Here is a 23,634-nt window from a genome sequence, read left to right on the forward strand (position 1 = left end):
AAACGTTTATTATGATGAAAATGTGAGTCAGTGTCACCTGTGTAAACTCTACTATGACCTGAAAACCCTTAATGTTACTTAAAAATTATGAACAGCAGCCCACAAGCACCGTACTTCCGTTTCAATTCTGCCCTGATTCCAATCTCCACGAGAAAGGAAAGATTTCATTTTCCAAAGCAAAGTTGCTACAGGTCACAGAACATGGAGGGTGGTGACAACAGTGGGATAGGTCCCTACCTTAGTGATGCGACTCTCATCCTTCCTCTTGGAGCTCTGCAAAGCTTCCAGATGGTGGCGGGCACTGTCATAGTCCACCAGCTTCCTGCTGCGCTTTGCAATGCGGTTCTGCCAACAGGGAAACATATGCACTAAGAAAAAGACGTGGTCACAGACTCTCTTCTTGACTGCCAAAATGCCTTCCTTGTCGGCAGTAGCTGAGGACCTTGACCGGAGATCGAGGTGAACCAGAATTTCACTAGACAAATGATCCCTGGAAAACAGACTACAGCCTCTGCTCCTTTGTGTGAAAACCATTAGGTAAAGGCTTCCCTTCCAAAAATTAGGACAATCATGAGGAGGTGAAGGCAGAGTTTGCAGTCAAAGACCAGAGAAATTCCAGAACTGGTTGAGGGAAGCACATAAACCTGTACTCTCAGTTAGTCTCTATTCTAGATCTTTAAATGTTCCATTCTGAAGACAGTACAAGACTCTACTAGGATTTGGTTGTATAATTCTAGTAGCACTCACATTCACAGCAGTTCTATAAATCAGATTTACTTCCGAAGAAACCCTGTTTCCTAGAAGTGTTGGTCAATCCTTCTGTTCATTCAAATTATCTGAGGAGATTTAAAAATATATTGATTTCTAGAGACTCTTGTTTCCAGTTAGGATACAGGGAGCTGCAAAGAATGTTACTGCCACACTAGCAAGAAAAAAATCTGGATAATTTATAAAAGCATAAATTGTCTTGATTGTATCACAGACATGAAGTCACAAGGCAATAAACGAATCTCAATTCCAAAGAGGGATGAGTCTCTTCAAGGAGAGATGAGACATATCAACTCTTTCACCTTTGGCAGGTAAAAGCTGTGGCCACCATATAAGTGGACAGGAGTAGTCAGCTAAAATTTTAACACATTGTTTAAGGTCTATCGTGGGCTAACGTGTCAGTTTGGAATAGCTGGGTGTCCAAGACACAAAGGGAAGTTGCACTTATGGGCAAGCTCTTTCCTTGGGCCTCTATTGGATGCTATGAGAAAGTCTGGGGACAACACACTCCCTTGCAGTGCACGTGAGAATGAGATGATCTCTGATGGCTATGGGGGTAGAAATACAAAGCCCTGTCCATTCCCTTGGACATTTTTCTCTTTACAAAGCAAAAGCCTTAAGCCACTTGAGGAAGAAACAACAGATCCTCTGGTCCACAGAGACCAGGCAGAGATCCACTGATTCTGGGGGAAACGTAGAAGCAAAATCAATCTGGCCCCAGTGATGGATAGGAATCCCTTGGGCCCCTAGATATATTCAAAAATAATTGTAACACACAGAAGAGTGGGAGAAAAGAAAACCCACTTGGGGAGGAACATAAAACCCTCTTGGGCCCCAGATCTGATTCCTACAACAAGAAGAGGTCTGATCCCACTTGGGCAGGGTCAGGAAACTCCTATTCAAGCTCAACCACAGATACGAGGCTGACTTTGCCTAAGACAGGCCAGGAAAGTAAAACATAAAACAGCCTTGCCTCCACTCCAAGCCCAGCACTGAATAACAAGAAACAGCTGCCTACCACTGGAGAAAGGACAAGTGTATGGAGAGAGACCCCCCTCTGAAACACTGGCACACAAGGACACCTGAAATCTGAGGGGGAGCAGGAACACTGAGAAAAACTCTCTGGCATCCAAGGGCCCAACCAATGTAGGTCAAAGTAGAGGCAAAAACTAGACTTCAACCCAAGAGCCTGAAAATGTTACAGATGTTAGACTATACGTGCAAGGCATGAGCAGCCCAATTCCAGAGGAATTTGAAAGCGACTGTGCACTGAAATAACAATAGCAATAACAAAACACAAATCCAGCTCAAGCTGCAAGCAGATTAATTTGAACTCTCACACTACTGGCTTGACAAAAAGGCATGCCCGTTTCCAGGCATAAATATCACGCCAGTCTTCACTATTCTACACACGATGTCTGGCATTCAATCAAAAATTTTGAAACACACACATTGAAAAAAGAAAAACGGCCCATGAGAAAAGACAGAGCAAGCAACAGAACCAGACTCAGACATGACCCAAATGTTGGAAGTATTAGTAACTTTTTTGGGGGGCTGCACCCATGCAGCATGTGGAATCTTAGCTCCCCAACCAGGGATTGAACCTGTGCCCCCTGCAGTGGAAGTACAGAGTCTTAACCACTGGACTGCCAGAGAAGTCCCCAGTCAGTAATTTTCAAATAACTATGACTAACATGTTAAAGTATCTAGCTGGAAAAGGTAGACAAAATACATAAACAGATAGGGAATTTCAACAGATACATGGAAATTTAGCTAAATGGAAATCAAACGGAAATGATACAATTTATCAGAGAGGAGAAATTTCTTCATTAGACTTAAAACAGCTGAGGAAAGAAACAGTACAGTTCAAGATAAATGAAATGAAGAGAAATTTTTCTCATTAAAACACAAAGAGAGGGACTTCCCTGGTGGCACAGTGGTTAAGAATCTGCCTGCCAATGCAGGGGACACGTGTTCGAGCCCTGGTCTGGGAGGATCCCACATGCCGTGGAGCAACTAAGCCCGTGTGCCACAACTACTGAGCCTGTGCTCTAGAGCCCGTGAGCCACAACTACTGATGCTGCGTGCCACAACTACTGAAGCCTGCACACCTAGAGCCCGTGCTCCACAACAAGAGAAGCGACCGCAATGAGAAGCCCGCGCACCACAACGAAGAGTAGCCCCCGCCTGCCGCAACTAGAGAAAGCCCACACCCAGCAGTGAAGACCCAATGAAGCCAAAAATAAAAATTCATTAATTAATTTTAAAAAATCACTAAAGAAACCCCCACAAAGTTTAAAAAAAAAACACAATCAAGCATACAAGACCTATAATACAATATCAAATATCAAACAGTCTAACATCGTGTAACTGGAGTCTCAAAGACAGGAGAGGGAGAGGCAGAGGAATATTTGAAGTGATAATGGCTGAGAATTTTATAAAATAAGGAAGACATCAGAAGAGTACACATCCAAGAAATTCATAGAATCCCAAGAGGGATAAATACCAAACAAGACACAGACAGCTACACCAAAACCAAACTGCTTAAAATCAAGAATAAAGAAAAAAAAAATAAGTACAAAGGTAAGAATTACAGAAGACTAGTCTTCAGAAACTGTGCAAGCCAGAATACAATGGAGTAGCATCTCTTAAGCACTGAAACATAAGAAACCAAGAGAGATTTTTAGAATTCTATTCCCAGTGAAAACACCTTCCAAAAGTAAAGGTGAAATACACGTTTTTTTAAAAGACAAACAAAAGGTGGGGGAACTCACTGCCATATAAGAATTTTAATACCAACTGGAGCTGTACAAAGAAATGAGTACCAGAAATGGTAAAACTTAAGGTAAATGGACAAGATTTTGGTTTTTTACTTTGAATTGCTTGAAAAGGTCAGTGAACTAGAGAAAAGCAGAAACAACAGATCATGGGCTTTATAACCTACGTAGCAATAATAGCACAAGGGAAGGGAGGGAAGAGCTGGAAATATACTGCTATAAGGTTCATAGACTGTACGTAAAGCGCTGTAACGCTATTGGAAGTTGGACGTGATAAGTTAAAGACGTACACTGCAAACTGTAGGGCGACCACTGAAAATTAAGTTAAGGAGGAACAGCTAATAAGCAAATAGTGTAAAAAACACTGATTCCTGAGCCCCAGACTAAGAGATTCTGATTTAGTTAGTCTGAGGCAAAGTCCAGGCATCTGTCCCTTTTAAAAAAATCCCCAGGGGTCTAGTTGTGCCCAGCTAGTCTAATACTGAGAACTGCAGAAGAGGATCCTTAAAAAACTTTAAATTTCATATGGTAGGAAGAAGAAAAACAACAACAATATAAATGTGTATTGTTTACAAAACAAAGTCCTCCGGATCCTCACAGCGATGCCCAGTATGGGTGTGTCAGGGATTTTCCCATTTTACAGGTAGGGAATTTGAAGTTGCATGAGATTAACCTCTAACTTGTCCAGAATTACTCAGAACGTCTGTGGCGAAAGATGAATTAGGTATCAGCCCCGGGACCAGGGCGAAGAGCAGGGTGACTCCAGTGAGACACCTAGGGCACAATGTTTAAGGAGGCTCTCCCTCTTGGGGTAATGTTAGTGCAGGGTCAGCAGTCCTTATATTTTGAACCCTCGTGCCCCCACTTGTCTCACTCACTCCCTGCCCCTGATGCTTGCTTAGTGCTCTTTCCAGCACTGCCCAGGTGTCTCTGACAGACTGTCATCCAGCTGCCATCTGTCACTCTGTGCTACTCCTCTACATCCACTTCAGGGGTGACGACAGGTGGGGCGGGGCAGTTACTCTCATTTAGCTGCTTCCAAATCCCTTTCACTTTACGCTCTGCACCGACCACTTCCGACTGGTGTCAGCGGAAGGATGGCTGACATACCACGTTCACTCAAAATATGCGATGGGTCAAACCATAATTCAAAAAAGAGTCATGCACCAAAATGTTCATTGCAGCTCTATTTACAATAGCCCGGAGATGGAAACAACCTAAGTGTCCATCATCGGATGAATGGATAAAGAAGATGTGGCACATATATACAATGGAATAGTACTCAGCCATAAAAAGAAACGAAATTGAGCTATTTGTAATGAGGTGGATGGACCTAGAGTCTGTCCTACAGAGTGAAGTAAGTCAGAAAGAGAAAAACAAATACCGTATGCTAACACATATATATGGAATCTAAGAAAAAAAAATGTCATGAAGAACCTAGGGGTAAGACAGGAATAAAGACAGAGACCTACTAGAGCATGGACTTGAGGATATGGGGAGGGGGAAGGGTAAGCTGTGACAAAGTGAGAGAGTGGCATGGACATATACACTACCAAACGTAAGGTAGATAGCTAGTGGGAAGCAGCCACATAGCACAGGGAGATCAGCTCGGTGCTTTGTGACCACCTAGAGGGGTGGGATAGGGAGGGTGGGAGGGAGGGAGACGCAAGAGGGAAGAAATATAGGAACATATGTATATGTATAGCTGATTCACTTTGTTATAAAGCAGAAACTAACACACCATTGTAAAGCAATTATACTCCAATAAAGATGTAAAAAAAAAAAAAAAATGCGATGCATTAGCCCAGCAGAGTAGAGAGAAGGGTGCTAACAAGGTGACAAAGCTCATTACTTTCAGCAGACATCTGTTACCTTCCAAGGAGCACTGCCCCTTGAGGTAGTGGCCTTGTGTAACTCTGTGGAAACTTTTACAAAGCTCTGCTTTGTGAACTTGGTCGGGGGTGGGGAGGTTGTCCATTAGTATCTTCCAAAAAAGCAAATCTTGATGCTTTGAAGATAAACTTGATTTTCGAAAAGAGCCAAAATTCAACTACTTCCAAGCCTGGGAACAGTGCACTGGATCATCTTATTTTTTGTTCAAAAACAAGAAGTGAAGTAAATAATGTGAGTCATTTTCTTGTGTAACTGACAAGTCAATTACAGAGTACAGCTTACCATACGGTAGAAGGTCATCACTCATTTTGATGCATATATTTTTGTGTTGGCAAAACATATCAATCTTATTGCCTTACCTATCTGATATTTGGGAAACCTGAAAAAAGAACCGCATCTCCTAAGAAAGGGTAGAGTTAATACACTATAGCTTTCACGTGGAAAATGATACAATTCTTATTTAATCATCCAATAGTAAATTTTATTAAATAAATTTACTAGCTTAATCATAAATAGTTTAATTAAATGGCTTTTAAATATTTACTTATTTTAGTTATTTATTTATTGTTATTATTTTTGGCTGTGTTGGGTCTTAGTTGCAGAGCTTGGGCTTCTCTCTAGTGGCGTGTGGGTTTTTTCTCTCTAGTTGTGGTGCTTGGGCTCCAGAGCACGTGGGCTCTGGAGCTGTGGGATCTTAGTTCCCTGACCGGGGATCGAACTTGTGTTCCCTGCATTGGGAGGTGGATTCTTTACCACTGGACCACAAGGGAAGTCTCAATTAAAGGGTTTAATTAAAAGTTCTTCAGATTCCCCACTATGCATTGACCGTATGCAGTGAAGAAAGTAATTTACTAAATTTTTAAAAAATTTCAACAATAACTCCAAGTTGGAATTCATTTTGGCCCACTGCTGTAAATATATGCTTAATGGCTCATGCACAGCTGCCAAGATAAAATCTAAACTTCATTTTACAATAACTGCTAACAGCTGTAAGCCTGTGTAGGTTGGGGACAAGCTGGCTCTTATTACAACATTGATTTTAGATATCAGTGCTGCACAACAAAAACTGTAACACCAGGTGCCCTGACAATCACAGCTGGAAAAGTCAAACACCATTCCCTCATGAATGGTACTGCATAGCCCTTGCTGATGGGCTGCAGTCAACATTTGGAAATTTGCCTAACCATGCACACCCTGTTGACGTTAATGAGTCAAGGAAGTCAACTGTGTTCCAGGCTTTGAAAATGCTCCACTGTATTTTTAATCATAATCCTCCTTTTCATCAATAACCTATTCACTACATAATCTCTCAGCACTCACTTTATGAAGTGACAGAGTCTGTATCCACATCAAACTTCCGTCCATTGAGTAAGAGGCACAACATCTGTGTATGTTCACAGAAGAAAAGTCTTTCAACGATTAGAAACAGCTATCCCAACTGCTCTCCAACCCCAGATTGTTTCCTTTCCAAGTTAAACACTGCTATTTCCTTCACTGTTCACCATATGAAATGGTTTTACAATTGTCTATCTTGGTTGAAACCCTATGTGTATGCTCTAATATTCTGAATGTGACTTCAGAGGAATAGAGAGAGAGATTATGTAGGCTCTTTCCATGAAGCAGGTAAAACCATGATGCAGGTAAAACCATATTTCATTTATCTTCAGGGAATCCAGCTAGATAACATGATTCCAAATCTCTCATGTAAGATGTTTCAGTAACTGGAGGCTCATCATTGTGTGTGACCTCAACCATGGACACCATGGACCACAGGAAAAGAACTGCTTAAACAGAATAAAAGGACTTCCCTGGTGGCACAATGGTTAAGAATCTGCCTGCCAATGCAGGGGGCACGGGTTCGAGCCCTGGTCTGGGAAGATCCCATATGCCGTGGAGCAACTAAGCCCTTTCACAACTACTAAGCCCACGTGCCATAACTACTGAAGCCCATGTGCCTAGAGCCTGTGCTCCACAACGAAAAGAAGCCACTGCAATGAGAAGCCCGCACTCAGCAACGCAGACCCAATGCAGCCAAAATTAAATTAATAATTAATTAATTAAAAAATAGAATAAAATTCCACTGAGTGTTTCAACAAACTGAAAAGACTAACCAACATAATCCATCATGAGTTTATTTTAATCTCTCTGTTTCAACAAAGGTACTTCTGTAGGTCTTCTGAAATTTTACGCTCCTAGAGAGAATGGTCAATTTCCAAATAGCTATTGCTGGGCAGTATCATAACAAATAACAAATAACAAACAGATCCTTCACACATTTTTGATGATACTAAGTTTTTGTTCCTGAAGCTCAACAACTTTTCAAATGTATTCTCCTGTAGTCAATCACAGCCTTTATTTGCTTATCTAAGTTGTACTACCAAATATTATATGAATAATTTAGACAAGTTGCGAGGTTCTTTGAAATTTTCAAGTAGGAAGACAAACGTTTCTTTTACCTAATTTATTAGGAATTGATTTCTATGGAGACTGAATTACCACACAATAAACAGTATTCTAAAGCGTGATAATAATTCTGAGACTGTTTGCTCCACAAATGCTGCAAATTCCAAGACAAAATGTCAATGCCTATCAAATCATCTGAAGATATCTCAAAACACTTTCCCTGTGTACAGAATTATAATTTTTTAAAAAATTGTTTAATTTCTCAGAAAATTTTTAAAACTGACTTAATACCTTTCCAAATTAAGATGTAGCTATACAATGACTCGGTAAAGCATTCTGCTGCCTGTTATGATAACATCACCTAGAATTCGTCATTTGGATTTGTTCTCTGGGACATTTTGCCAACAAGGCTAATGTGTCCAGTCTGATCCACTTAGGTTTTTGTCTGGTGCCTCTGGTGTCCCAAAACACACTTCGGGTGTTGGCCATCTAGCATTAGGCATTCTGTGTGAGACTGAGGAAACGAACATCATTGATAGGAGTATAGTTTTGGCCAAGAAGCTTCACTATGTTTCACGGCCAAGGGCGGTGCACATTATTGCAGATAGTTTCCTGGTGTCTGGCAATGGCTATAAAGAAGGCCAGGTAAAAAACGGAACTTCACATCAGAGGTCACCTAGCAAGATACTGAAAATGCCCATGGACACTGGTTCATGGCCTCCTCGCTCTACAGGAAGGGCACATGGCTGTCTTACCTAGCAGTCCTCTTTGAGCTGGAAAAACAACTAGGGAGCACATCTATTAACGCTACCATTTGCTATATACAGCCGGGATGGTTTAAAGACCATCTATACCTTAAGAGTCAATTTCAAATCTGTGATATTCAATCCTTCACTTGTATATTTTCCTTTCATTGAATCCAAGATATAAGAATAAGACAAATGTTTTAGACAAGATATTTTTAGATCCAGATGCAAATGTACTTGAAATGCTTACATCTTAAGAATTCAATATGAATCTGAAAATTTCAAGGAGAGAAAAAATATGCAGGTGTACTATGAACATACACAAAATAAACAGTAAGGAAAAGATCAGATTTTGCTCTCACATGTGTAATGAAGTTTCTCCTTTCCTCATGACCTTTGTTTATTCTAACGGAAATTCTTGCCAAATGCCATATAACCAAAAGGTTTGAACATAAAGAAGACTGGAATTTTTTGGTATCTCTGATTTATGATTTTCTATCTATAGGATTAAAAAGACTTCTGTAGAGAAATAAAAGCTGAAGCAGTTCATTAAAGGGGGAAATGTGATTTCTGGAACTATATTTCATTTTAAACTGTTAGGAACAGGATAAAAATCTCATGCTTAAATAAATGAAAAGTTACCAACTCTCTTTGATGTCAGCTTGAGCACTTTTAATTCTACTTATCTCTTGCCCATGTTTTAATAAGAACATGGGACCATTCAATTCTTCCCTTTATAGACACAGAATAAAATACCTTTATGTCAGGAAATTGGCCCAGATAGGTGTCCAGTGTCAGCAAGGACCCATCCACTAGTTTTTGATGGAAGTCTTCCCACAGCACATCACATTTCTGAAAGAAAAAGAGAATAAAGAGACAACTGCAGAATTATTTTAATTGGATAACTTTCACCAACTTCTAAAAAACCTGAAACTATAGAATTAAATAAGTTCTACTTCCCTGGCTAGTAAATGCTAGAAAAGTGTGGATTATTTAAAAATACAGTAATTTGGCTACCAGTTCTAATTTATAATATAGGCTACCTAAGGGCTCAGCTCATTTAAAAATGTGTTTCTGATTCCGAATTACTAAAGAATGTAGAAACTTCAAAAGGTCTCCAGATTCCTATAGATGGACTTTGGGGCTAGGAGTCTGTGAAGAATTCCACAAAGACAGTTTGCTTCTGAAGCAATCCATGAAATTAGAAACCACTCCAGACAAACAACAAACCATTGCTGAAGCCTCCACATGGAGAGCAGAAAATTTAGTCATACTGGGAAGGGCCCTACAATTTATGGAATATCAGTTATGATAAACACACTGAGTATTAGATATTATTATTATTGTTACTTCTATTACTGTCAAGGCATTGGGTTAAAAGCTGTATGTGTCTCTGTGTGTATGTGTGATTTACTTCTCACAATAGCCTTATGAAGAAAGTCTCATTGTTGCCATTATACAGAAGATGATGCTGAAGTCCAGGGCTGTTACATAATTTGGCTAAGGTCATGCAGCTGGTTTATGACAGACTCTGGTTTCAACCCTTGAATCTGAAGCCCATGATCTGTCGATGACACCAGGCTGCCTCACCAGAACAGAGTTCATAGCCCAGCTGTGTGACTTTGGAGAACTGAACGTTCCTGAGTTTCAATTTCTCCAAGTATGTGAGTTGACAACATAAACTTGCTTCACAGAATCCCAGGCACGTGCGCAAGAACGTCATTCCATATTCCTCCCATTACTACATTGGGCGTCTCCTGACAATGCCTACCCTTTCTTTTTTCTTAGCAATAGAACGTCCAGTTTTAGCCAGGCACACAGCTGCCTAGGATACAGACCATACTTCCCAGCCTCCACTGCAGCCCAGTGTAGCCATGAGACTAAATTCTGCCAATGGGATGGACTTTCAGGAAGTGGCCCTAAAAGGAGGCTTGTCCTCCACGCTTCCTCCTTCTTGCTGACTGGAAGACAACAATGAGAGCTGATAGCCAGAGCTCAGAGTCATCTTGGACGTGGAGGTGGCAGCAGGGATGCAAAGACAGGCCCCTGATGCTCGTGGGTCCCCCATCCCACACCTGGGCTGCCAACCTCCAAGGTCGGTGATGGGAGAGAAGCTTCTCTCTTGTTGAAAACCACGTTTTAATGGTCGATTGGCTTCTCTTTTTCACACATTAAAACCCAAGTCTAATTGTCATAGACCCTTATTAAGAATTTTATGCAGGGCTTCCCTGGTGGCGCAGTGGTTGAGAGTCCGCCTGCCGATGCAGGGGACACGGGTTCGTGCCCCGGTCTGGGAAGATCCCACATGCCGTGGAGCGGTTGGGCCCGTGAGCCATGGCCGTTGAGCCTGCGCGTCCGGAGCCTGTGCTCCGCAGCGGGAGAGGCCACAACAGTGAGAGGCCCACATACCGCAAAAAAAAAAAAAAAAAAAGAATTTTATGCAAACAGGGACTTCCCTGGTGGCGCAGTGGATAAGACTCCGTGCTCCCAATGCAGGGGGCCCGGGTTCGATCCCAGGTCAGGGAACTAGATCCCACATGCAAGCCATGACTGAGAGTTCACATGTCACAACTAAGGAGCCCATGTGCTGCAACTAAGGAGCCCGCCTGCTGTATCTAAGACCCAGTGCAACCAAATAAATAAAGAATTAAAAAAAAAGAATTTTATGCAAACAAAAAAATTTAAGTCCACCGTACTAAGAGGCTTATCTTATGATCTGAGCAGACCCCCTGAACATGCAGTGTCAGGTGCTTCCCCATCGAAAGATTCCAAAAATCCTGGCAGCCACGAGGATCAAGGTAGGACAGCAGCTGTTTCCTTAGGAATCAAGGTCAACAGTGGCATTTGCCATACACAGAATTGTAACGTGGTGTTCTGAAAAACCATTCACACAAGTTTCTACCATTCCCTTAAAAATTCTTCTTTTCACAATGAAGTTTTAATTATACACCTCTAATCAGAAATTTACAAAATGAGTTAAGCCTTTAACAACACGCTGTTGAAACACAGCATCTTTATATTTAAGAAACGTGAGAAGATGCAGTTCCTCAAAACTGCATTGGAAAATGGCGTGTGGAGGCTAGTTTTGCCTAATTCACATACTGAAAGTTTTCAAAAGAGGTAACGGAGCTCACAAAGAGCTTTCTTCATAAATAGATCTCAGTTTCTATCATACTCATAACAAGATTATGACTTGTGATCCATGTGGGGGTTTCAGAATTTTCGTGAAGCAGCCCAGGAAAGATGCTAACCCATCTTTCCAAAGGCTGCACAGATGATCAGCATGTCATGTACCAAACCCTTCCCTGAGTTGTGGCGGCCATATCTCTTAACTCTTCTGTGCCTCATGAGAAGCAACGAGCTCCCATGAAGTGGGCACGATGGCCAACCGTTCTTTGTTTTAACGAAGAGCTTGGACATGAGAAAACCCCTGACAGCAGGCTTCCTAAAGTCAGTAATAATCACACACACAGTGCACTAGGTCGAGGATGTGAATACACAGACTTTGTGTTATTAGGAGATACAATTATTACTCTCACTTCACCGATGAGGAACTAAAGCCCAAGAAGATTAAAGAACTCGTCTGATGTCACAGCCCATTCCGCCTTCCTCAAAGCAACAATAACCACTTTCTCACTTCCCAGAGCCAGACAGCCCTGAGCTAGATGGCGCATTTCAGGTGTTAAGACATGTCTAAGGACGAAGCCTTTCATTAGTTAAATTCCTATTAGCAGGCCCTGTCCTCGGCCCTGCAGACCAGCGAATGGACCATCTGGTGGTAAAGTGAATGGGATGCTCTTCCCAGATCCTGTGCCTGCTTTCAAGGAGGGATGAGGAAGAAGGCACAGTACATAAAATCAGGCCATGAGCCAGTTCTCCTACTGGAATGGGCTAAGAAGTGTAGTAAAGGACCGACAAGTGCTATTCTTATGTTGAACAAAACCAATCTTTAAGCCACAGCTTTCTACCCAAGTGGCTTTATTATCATGTTCACTCCTCACTGCAAGTTTGGGTTGATCTGGATGGTGGAACTGCACAGTGCCTTCTGGGTACACGGTGTCCCCTCATGATTGGGGCCATGAAGTGGTGAGAGGGGGTCAGGGGATAGGCTGAGTGAGCAGGACATGGTGGGAACCTCACAGAAGTCACCCCGGGGCCTCTCACGTGCTGTGACCAGCTCTTACCTCGCCAACCATTTTCACATCTTCACGCCCGTACCAGTCGGGCTCATAGACTTCATGCAGCGACTCGGTGAGCTTCATGGAAGCCTCTTGCATGCCTAGCATTGGAGAAAAACAACTCCTGTTAGAGAGAGGTAGGTGAGGAGTCTCTTCCTCCTTCCCCTACTTTTCAAAGTGAGAGGAAAAATCTTGAATACTTGCTAATTGTTTAGGGAAAACCTGGGCAGGCACAATTGCTATTTGCACCTGTAGTCCTGATTCTGATTACAGGGTGCATTTTCTAGTATTTTCGGGATAAAGAAACATGCTGGGTCTTGAAAAAATCAACAAGGTGTTCTAGTCTAAAAACACCAATAATAATATGTCCTATTAAATGTGCTGTCACTTGCTAAATGGCATGAAACTGTAAATGTATGGGACACCTAGAATACTTACCTATAAAACTAAAGAGTTCTAAAACAATTAATACCAAATGACTTTACGTATTAGAAATAAAGCATTTGGGTGGGGGGGGAAGCAGATAGAAGCAAAATCTATAGGATTTTCAGGCATCATTGAAAGGGCTTTAAGTGGCCTAAAATTTTTCAAAAGAAACAAGAAGTTGTTCTTTTTCCAATATTACTAAAAGCTTATACATACAGTTTTAAGTCAGAACTCTCAGAAAGCTTAGTGTTCTTAAGTCTATGGGTATTTTCAAAATTTTCATTAAGGTACAATTTGGTATGTTGCAAAAATACGGTTATTAATAATAGGAAAGATATAAAGTTTCCCAGTGCAACATGGTGATACAAAGTATCATGAAGTCTTTTCCAGACTCTCTTTGCCCCTCCTTCAAATCATGGAGGGTAAAGTGCGGATTGCTGTGGAGACAGCTCAGGGCTGGGGAGAGCAAAGTGGAGTCTTTGGCTGGTGACTTGGAGAAGCGCCTCTTTGGCACCAGACTCTCCCTCACAGCTGGAAGGTGAGACCTGACCGAGTTGGTGTCCTGGTCTTTGTCACTAGGGGATATGAAAAGGGGCTGGATAGAAGGAGAGGAGAGAAAAACCATAGTGCTGCCATTAAAAATAAAAGACACATAAACTTAATGCCAGCGAATCAAAGAGGGAAAGTTTTCTGTTAAACTGAAAGCTGCAACACTCTAGACTCACCCACATGCTTGCTGAATTTAAGACAGTCAGTTCTGGGTTCAACAGTGAGAGAAAAGGACAAAATAAAAGAAGATGGCTGAGGAGTTTGAGGGTTTTGAGCACAAGCTGCCTGTTCTCCTTGCTTGGCCCTTGCAATAAACCTTTCTCTGCTCTACAAAATAAAATAAAAAATAAAAAGAAGATGTCTGAAAGGATCAAAGTATATCCTCAAAGAGTCACACAATGGAATATTACTCAGCCACAAAAAAGAATGAAATAACACCATTTGCAGCAACATGGATGGACTTAGAGATTGTCATAGTGAGTGAAGTAAGTCAGACAGAGAATTTCATATGGTATCACTTATAAAATGATACCAATGAAGTTATTTACAAAACAGAAATAGACTCATAGACATAGAAAACAAACGTATGGTTACCAAAGGGGAAAAGAGTCAGGGAGGAATAAATTAGGAGTTTGGGATTAAAATACACACACTACTATATATAAAATAGAACCTACTGTATAGCACAGGGAACTATACTCAATATCTTATAATAACCTACAATGGAAAAGAATCTAAAAAAGTATATTTATATATATTATATATATAAAGTATATATATTTATATATATATATCATTTTGCTGTACCCCTGAAACTAACACATTGAAAATCAACTATATATCAATACCAATTTTAAAAAAATAAAATAAAATACTAGTCCCATCCCACAAAAAGAGTCAACGTCTAATTTGCTATTTCATAATACTTTTCCATGCTTTAGGCATAGACCATCCCCCTTTTTATTCCCCTTATAAGGTGCAGATATATATTTGGTCTTTGCACATGAAAGGTATGAACGTGTTTTGGGGCCATGGGAAGTGTGAAAGCCTGTGACCCTCTCTCCATGAAGAGCACATCATTGAACATATTAAGGACGCCCCTTACAATGAGAGGTACAACCCACACCTGCTGAAATGACTTGGCAACCACGTGATGAAGCCCGGCAGGCTAAGGTAGGAAACAGCAGTGATGACTCAATTCTCTGGGAACTCTGATGAACTAGCGTCTTGTAAGTGTAGAGACAGGCAAAAAGTAATGCAAAAACCTGCATCCATCCCCTAGCATTTTGAATCCAAACAAGGAAGAATGTCTCTTGTGGTCACCAGTGACATGGCAGGAACATTTATTTCAAGTGTCTATGTCTACCCCTCCCTAAGCAAATCAATACTAAGAAATGTACCCTTCAAATTTATACCAAAAGTGAGTCATCAGTTAGAATTCTATAATTCAGATGCCAAAAGGCTTCTGAAGTTTTCTTTTAAATCTTTGCCTTGAGTCAGATGGAAATTATAAACAGCTGTTTAGGTAGGTTCTTAATGTCTTAAGAGAAAGAAAGAAGAATATGGCATTGTAGGACAAAACCTTTGTGGTACAAAATGAAACTGTGATGGATTTCCCTGGTGACACAGTGGTTAAGAATCCGCCTGCCAATGCAGGGGACACGGGTTCGATCCCTGGTCCGGGAAGATCCCACATGCCATGGAGCAACTAGGCCCATGCGCCACAACTACTGAGCCTGCACTCTAGAGCCCATGTGCCACAACTACTGAGCCCACACACCACACCTACTGAGCCCACACGCCACAACTACTGAAGCCCGTGTACCTAGAGCCCGTGCTCCACAACAAGAGAAGCCAGAGCAATGAGAAGCCCGTGCACCACAACGAAGAGTAGCCCCCACTCGCCGCAACTAGAGAAAGCCCGGGCACAGAAATGAAGACCCAACACAGCCAAAATAAATAAATAAATAAATAAATAAATAAAAAATGAAACTGTAAATGTAAGTTTAAAATAAAATTATGTAAGACCTTACTGAGGCGAAAAGCTCAATGTTTGCAGTAAATATTTCTATTAGCAGACAAAAATAACTACTAATTGCTGTGTGGATAAGTAGTGGTGTGGATAATTTGGAAAGAATCTATTTTGACAAAAAAATTATCTCTAGAACACTCCATAGGAAGTACTCTGAGGGATACACAGGTGAACAAGACACAGCCTTGCTCTTAAAAGGCATAAAGATTGGCAGAGGCTTTAGGGATTTAGGATTTACTCTGCTGGCAGAGCATACGAGAAAAAAAAAAAAAAAGCTAAAACCCAAGTCCCCTTCAAAGTAATTGGGCACCGTTAAAGCAGAATAGATGCTAAGTGACATTTAATAATATCTAATATCCAATATTTTCTTAAAAGATTAGTGGTTTCCAAAACTGTAAGACAAGTCTCAAACATCATATAGAGAAGAATGACTATTCTGGATGGGAACCACTTCCCTCTCATCAAAATTTTGGACCACCCTAGACCTCAGTTTTCTAACATGTACATTATCAATAAATTACAGTACATGTCATGTGTTGTAGTAAGAATAACATGAAATGAGGCCATAAAACGTTTATGTCAGTGCCTACCTACATGCTCAATAAATGTTAGCTATAATTATTGTTAAACTATTAGCCTAGACTTCTAAGAAGTTTCCTAGCAGTTTCATTCCCCCTAGCCTGGATTCCACACAATCACAATAATTATTTCTAAAATGCTAATCTGATCATGTGACTCATTCCCTCACCTACAATAATGTAAGGACTCCCTTCTGCATTGACAGAATAAAACCCAATGCTTTTTCTACCTGGAAAGTCCTTCCAACATCAACCCCTTTCTCTGGCATATCTTATCACCTGATGACCACGTATGCCCCCTTCTTGGGTCCATTCAAGTGTAAGTTCCTTGAAAGGGCCATTCCTGACCTGGTCTCTTGTCCCTCAGCTAAGGTGGAGGGGGTCTCTCCTCTGTTGTGATAGCCCAGAATGCACACTTCTCTTAAACTACTTATTACTATGCATATCTGGTCTTCTTGTTTATTCAGCTTTCTCTACGGCTAGCTGCACGAGAACAGACACTATGTCTTGTTCATCTCTGCATCTCCATCTCCTAGAACAGTACCAGGACTGTAATTGAGGCTCAAGGCAATGTTGCTGCTAAAATGAATGCGAGCATACGATCTCCTGCAAAGCCCAAGCCGTCAGCAGAAATAATAAAGACCTACTGGAGTGAATACCACCCAGAGATTTAGTGATAATAAGATGAAGGGTAGAGCTCATTGAATCCAATTTCATAGAATTCCAGGAGTAGAGATTTTGGGGGACTTCAGAGCCGCTTTACACATGAGGCAGTTGACAGGCTTGGTGATTTTCCCACACTTGCCTCTGGGACCAGACCCAGGGCCCATCACTCCGCTGGGTGAGATCTCATTCCTCTGTAATGCTGCCTGTATTAAGCTGTACCATGAGTTAGCTGGAGCTCTTCTTGTGAAAACCAGAAAAATGGGCCATGAAAGCGCTTTGAAAATGCAAATTACGATCGACTTAATGCATAACCCTTGTCTTTAAGTGTGTTCCCAAAACTCAAAATTTGCCCTAAGGAATGCTAATTCTTTGTCAGACTTTGAGAAGAAAAAGGCATTCTACAGTTAAATCAGTGGAAAATGCTGCCTACTCCATAGGCCATGGGAGCTTAGTTGTATTAGCATATTAAGGGCTCTGATAAACGCTGTAGTAACCTGTTTAAAAATTATTCCAACCAGCCTCAGCCAAAGTAATCTAAACAGAGGTCTCTCTCATGGAATATCATTTGTTAACATCACTCAGTCAGCAAAATGCGTGGAGGAAAGCTGGTAGAGGGTCCTCCCTCCTTCTTATGGAGATGTGGCCATTAGAAGTGGGATGCAGGGCACAGTCTGATGGAAGAGTTGCTTGGATGCTCCACCCAATGTCTCTCTGGAGCCAACTCTTCACTCAGTGGATTATCCTTCTAGACCATGTTAAGGAAAAGAATTAAGTCAGTCTTTTTAAACAGCATTATCCATACTAGGGCAATAAAATAAACCAAAATATATAGACTTGGAAAAGAGATCTAATTCACTCATTCATTCAACAGATGTATCCACTTCTTTTTAATCAGCTAACAAAGAGAAAATACTGTGTTTAAAATAATATGTGACTTCTTGTGTTCAATCTTGAATCAGTAATGAAAGAAATACCTAGAGTGCCTTCTATTTTCTGACCAAACTGTTATAAATACTTGAGGTTAATTTTTTTAGAGCAGTGAATTATGTGCTCGCTGTATTGTGGAAGTTAAATTCTCTGAGGTTTACCTCTTTGCAAAGGCAAAATAAGGCTAATGTCATTTAGTCTGCACTGGATGGTAACAAAGAGATAACATGGCTAAAATGCTTAGTACACAGCCTAGCACATAGTAAGTGCTCATTAAAAAGCAATAGAGGTAAGTTGTCATTACTCCATTCTACAGATGAACTCTAATTTATGAAACTAATGCAATAGTGATGGCCATATAGCTCAATGGCAGTACAAGGAAACAGCAAGGCCTCAGGAGACACACAGACCAGTCTATGTATTGTAGCCGTGTTGTTTAATAAGCCCATGACCGTAGACAAGCTATTTAACCCCTCTGTGCCTGGCTTTTCTTACCTATAAGATGAAGATAATAAAAGTACCTGCCTCATAGAGTTGTCACGAGAACTGAAATTATATGGCTGGTATATCAAAGCTTAAATACATTTTAGTTTAAAAATTACTTTCACTAATTTTTATTATCATGACTAACTTTTAATTAAGATTTTCATTATTTCATTATGTAACCATACCTCTGTAATCAATTTCATACATACACATTGAAACTGTTAAGAATAAATTCTTGGAAATGAAACTGTTGTATCAAAAGGCATGCCAGGGACTTCCCTGGTGGCACAGTGGTTAAGAGTCCACCTTTCAATGCAGGGGACACGGGTTCGAGAACTGGTCCGGGAAAATCTTACATGCCGCAGAGCAACTAAGCCCGTGTGCCACAACTACTGAGCCTGCGCTCTAGAGCCCGTGAGACACAACTACTGATCCTGTGTGCCACAACTACTGAAGCCCACACACTTAGAGCCCATGCTCTGCAACAAGAGAAGCCACCACAATGAGAAGTTTGCGCACTGCAACAAAGAGCAGCCCCCGCTCGCTGCAACTAGAGAAAGCCCGCGTGCAGCAATGAAGACCCAACGCAGCCAAAAATAAATAATAAATAAAATTTTTTAAAAAGTCATGCCAAAAAAAAATACACATTTAAAGACCTTTGCCAAATCGTTCTCTAGGAATGCTGTTTTGCTAGCAATGTATAGAAGGGGTCCATTTCCCACACAGCTCTGCCAATGCTAGGTATTATGGGTTGTTTTTTTTTAATGTCTTTGAACATTTGGAAGAAAAATAACAGCTTCTTCCTTTTGATTTTATTTAATATTCTTTGATTACTCAGGATAAGCATTTTCCACATCTATTACCCATCGACAGATCTTCTTTGGTTAATTTCCTCTTCCTATGTTCTACTCAGTTTTTCTTTTGATCAACTGATCTTCATTTAGTTTACTTACTGAGCTCTTTATATCCTGGTTCACTTTCATTAAAATATGTTGTCAAAATAATTTTTTTAACATTTTATATATGTATGAGGTCAAATCTCTCAAACTTTCCCTTTACGGTTTCTGCGTTTTGGCTTAGCCTTGTAAAGACCCTGTCACCCAAGGCTGGAGACTAAGTCTACTGTATTTTATTCTGGTACTTGAGAGCATCTCTTTGTATACATATTTCAATCTTCACTATATTTGGAATGGAGGAGGAGGGAGTAAAGAGTGAGGTTGGGAATCTCACTTTTTTCTGAGTGTTTGGCCAGTTTACCCAAGACTCATTGACAGATGATCCATTCTCTCCCCACTAATCTCAAAATCTGCCTTATCATCCATCACATCCGTGGTTGCACTTGGATCTGACTCAGTGCAGGGGGCTGGACAGCGGCTGGCCGGCAGAGATGGACACACACCCCCATCACTCTCCCTGCCCTCCGTCACCAGCCTCATTTCTTTGCCTTGAATATCCTGAGACTAGAAATCAGCGCCAGAGCCTCTCTGTCCCCCTACAGTGGCAGGGCTGCAGGTGCAGCTGGTCCCCACAAGTCACAGGCAGTCCAGGGCCATGCTTCCTGCTAACCCTGCTACCATCCCTCGCCCCCTCCAGCTAGAAGGCTTGTGTGTAAGTCTGTGAGCATCCAGCTCTTGGGACATACTCTCCCCTGGGATAAAATCGGCTGCAAGGTCTCAAGCTCACTCTATCTAACAACTCTTCCTAGAAAGCTGTAGGACGTGGGAGGCACCTATTCCTAGTTTCCAGCATAAGGGCAGACGCATTTGTTCCTTGTGTATTCTGATTATCATTTCAATGGGAATTGGGGAGTGGGTGGAATGCAACACCTGTGCTGGAGTACCCATCCGGCCAGAAAGCCAAATGGCTGTATAATTAACACTCAATCTTGCTACTCCTGAATTCCAAGAACAACCTGTGCTTGGTAACATGCAGTAAACAACTCATACTCATTACCTTTGATAGCTGCTAAATATCCTCGGAGTTCTCGCTGAAGTCTGGTACCCTCTGCCTGAAAACACACAAACACAGAGATGCTAAGCATCTTGTCTGTATCTTGCATGCAAACATGTACAAAGCAATAAGTCTAGAGTTATTTTCGCCAGAAGCTCATTCTTGAAAGAACATAAATATGTGGACACAGACTAAACAAGATGCCCATCACTCTAGATATGTACAGAGATTTTACTCAGCCTAAAAAGGAAAAGGAGAGGGACCTCCCTGGCGGTCCAGTGGGTAAGACTCCACACTCCCAATGTAGGGGGCCTGGGTTCAATCCCTGGTCGGGGAACTAGATCCCGCATGCATGCCGCAACTAAGAAGTCCGCATGCCGCAACTAAGACCCGGCACAGCCTAAATAAATAAATAAATATTTAAATATTTTTTAAAGAAAGAAAAGAAAAGGAGAAGGCAAGTAACACTTTGCTTAGAAACTGTGACCCACCATACAGCAGTTCTATACATTCAAGGGCTACTAAGTCTCTAAATTTTGACATGTAGGTTACAATGGTTGGAAACTGATCACCACTGTTCACTGTTTAATATGGTAGCTACTAGCCCCAAGTGGACAGAGATTTAGTGCCAAAAAACATATATATCTCATTAATATATTCTACACTGACTGTATATTAATACAATATTTTGGATATACTGAGTTAGATAAACTATATTAAGACTCATTTCATCTCTTTTCACTTTTTAAAAATTAAAGTATAGTTGATTTATAATACTGTGTTAGTTTCAGGTGTACAGCATCTTTCACTTTTTAAAATACATTAGAAAATTTTAAATTATGAATGTTGTTTGCATTGTGTTTCTATTGGACATCACCAAAATAGAGAAATTGTTCAATTGTAAATGTTGGCCCATGAACACTTGTTTTGGTTTGGATTGCACTTAGAAACTCTACGACTCTGAGACTAGGATTAGATTTTAGTCTGGAGTTACCCCAGGAAATGTTGATGGTAGCGTGGAGAAGTGAAGCAGGTAAGGAAAGACAGTCAACGCAGAGTGCATTAGCAAGCAAGCTTCTGCAGTGGGCAGCCCCGCCTTAACCCCATTGGGGAACTCTGGGAGACAGACTCAAACACCCTAGAGATATCTTAACCGAGCGGCAAGGGAGCTGGGGCATTTATGCATCAACTCCTGCCAATCATTGGCTGCTTCTGGGGGACATTAATTCCCCATTATGTCCATGTAGGGGCAGATAGGTCTCCGGAACCACAGAAAGCCCTCGGGCAAAGAGCTCTGATGCTGGAAGCTGCAAGTCAGTCTACTGGGCTCAGAAAAGGTAGGTGCTAGGGGCATACAGCTGGGCACCTACAGTGTTGCCTATGATACTGTAACTGAACACATTAAAAATACATGCATCGGGCCTCCCTGGTGGCGCAGTGGTTGAGAGTCCGCCTGCCGATGCAGGGGATACGGGTTCGTGCCCCGGTCTGGGAGGATCCCATATGCCGCGGAGCGGCTGGGCCCGTGAGCCATGGCCGCTGGGCCTGCGCATCCGGAGCCTGTGCTCCGCAACGGGGGAGGCCACAACAGTGAGAGGCCCGCATACCGCAAAAAAAAAAAAAAAAAAAAAAAAAAAATACATGCATCTTAATTGCATAATCATTTAACAAAAGTGAAAAGAGCAAGCATACAGAATGACTCCACCTTGAAAATTAATACTATAGCAACTGTTTTATAACTCTAACTTGATAGTTAATAATACACCCACTAATATGGCAACTATAATAGTCACATTCAATTCAACGAGCATTTGTTAGTATTTACCAAAAAGGGAGAGGGGATAAAGGCAAAAAAAACTTATGTCCTTCAGACACTTCCCTGGAGGTCCAGTGGTAAAGAATCCACCCTGTAATGCAGGGGATGAGGGTTCGATCCCTGGTCAGGGAACTAAGATCTCACATGCTGCGGGGCAACTAAGCCCGCATGCCACAACTACTAAGCTTGCGCACCTCAACTAGAGAGCCTGCATGCCACAAACTACAGAGCCCACATGCCCTGGAGACTGCACGCCACAACTACAGAGCGCACGTGCCCTGGAGCCTGTGTGCCACAACTAGAGAAGGGAAAACCCGCAGGCCACAACTAGAAAGAAGCCTGCACGCCATAATGAAAGATCCCACGTGCCCCAACTAAGACCCGATGCAGCCAAAAATAAATTAATTAATTAAAAAAAAATAAAAATAAACTCTTAAAATAAACGTCTTTCAATAAATTACAATCTAGTAGAGGAACTAAAATATCTATACGAAAAATTGCATTGCAAGGCAGATTACACTTAACTCTGAAACACCATCCAAAGTGTTTGGGGGTACAATGCAAAGCCAAAATGCCCAGCACATTTAAAAATAGATGGTGATTAATACAAATAAACTCTGGGGACTTCCCTGGTGGTCCAGTGGCTAAGGCTCCACACTCCCAATGCAGGGGGCCCAGGTTCGATCCCTCGCCAGGGACCTAGATCCCACATGCTGCAACTAAAGAGGTTGCATGCCGCAACTGAGAAGAGTCTGCGTGCCACAGCTACAGATCCCAAATGCCTCAACTAAGACCCGGCACAGCCAAACAAATAAAAATAAATAAATAAATATTTAAAAAATACGAACTTTGAAAAGAAGTGTTTAAGACTATGCTGGACTCCAAAATAAATTCTGGAAAAGAATATTTTCCTATATCTTATAGTGCAGGTATAGTGACATTATTTCTATAAAGTCTATGTAAAGCTCAGGTGAGGTTTTCTTTACCTGCCTTAAGCTCAGACTGTTTTCACAACTCTGTAAATCCAGGTACCACCAGATGAAAGCTTAGAGTTAATTCATTTGTTGGCACATATGAACTTCAACCAGAATGGTGCTATACAGAATGGCAAAACAGAAATCTTCAAAGTTCTAAACAATTGACTCCCTTTCTTGTGGCTCAGCATGGCTTAAAATCAAAACTAAGTTTCCTTTGCCTTGCTGAGCCATTCAGAAATACCGTGTGAAAGCAAACTACTACAAGCTAGATTTAAAAAAAACTAACCATAGTGGATTTCCCAAACATCAAAGTATAGTGTAAAACTGTAGGCAAAGGATGAGGAGAATGAAAAAATGCTAATGATAAACACTCGGGTAAAGGTAGAAGATAAGAAGGATCCTGAGAAGAAACAGGTAGAATCAGGCCAAGGTCCCCAACACGAACAGGCAAAGAATTTGGGG

At 41.3% G+C, this 23,634-nt stretch overlaps 1 protein-coding gene across 2 annotated transcripts in view; it reads right to left on the reverse strand.

The window, feature by feature from the left end:
• AMPH (amphiphysin) overlaps positions 1 to 23,634 on the reverse strand; it is a gene marked incomplete at its 3' end in the record, with an annotated part of 172,200 nt that overhangs the window by 57,818 nt on the left and 90,748 nt on the right. For both annotated transcript variants that reach the window (XM_082632606.1, XM_082632605.1), the window contains exons 3-6: positions 20,383 to 20,433; positions 12,772 to 12,866; positions 9,344 to 9,439; positions 238 to 345 (exon numbers count right to left, since the gene is read on the reverse strand). In XM_082632606.1, coding sequence (XP_082488732.1) covers positions 238 to 345; positions 9,344 to 9,439; positions 12,772 to 12,866; positions 20,383 to 20,433 — 350 coding nt within the window. The remainder of the gene's footprint in view (positions 1 to 237; positions 346 to 9,343; positions 9,440 to 12,771; positions 12,867 to 20,382; positions 20,434 to 23,634) is intronic.

The sequence above is a fragment of the Mesoplodon mirus genome (assembly GCF_964341445.2).
Source record: "Mesoplodon mirus genome assembly, chromosome: 9".
In the NCBI taxonomy this organism is placed as follows: domain Eukaryota; kingdom Metazoa; phylum Chordata; class Mammalia; order Artiodactyla; family Ziphiidae; genus Mesoplodon; species Mesoplodon mirus.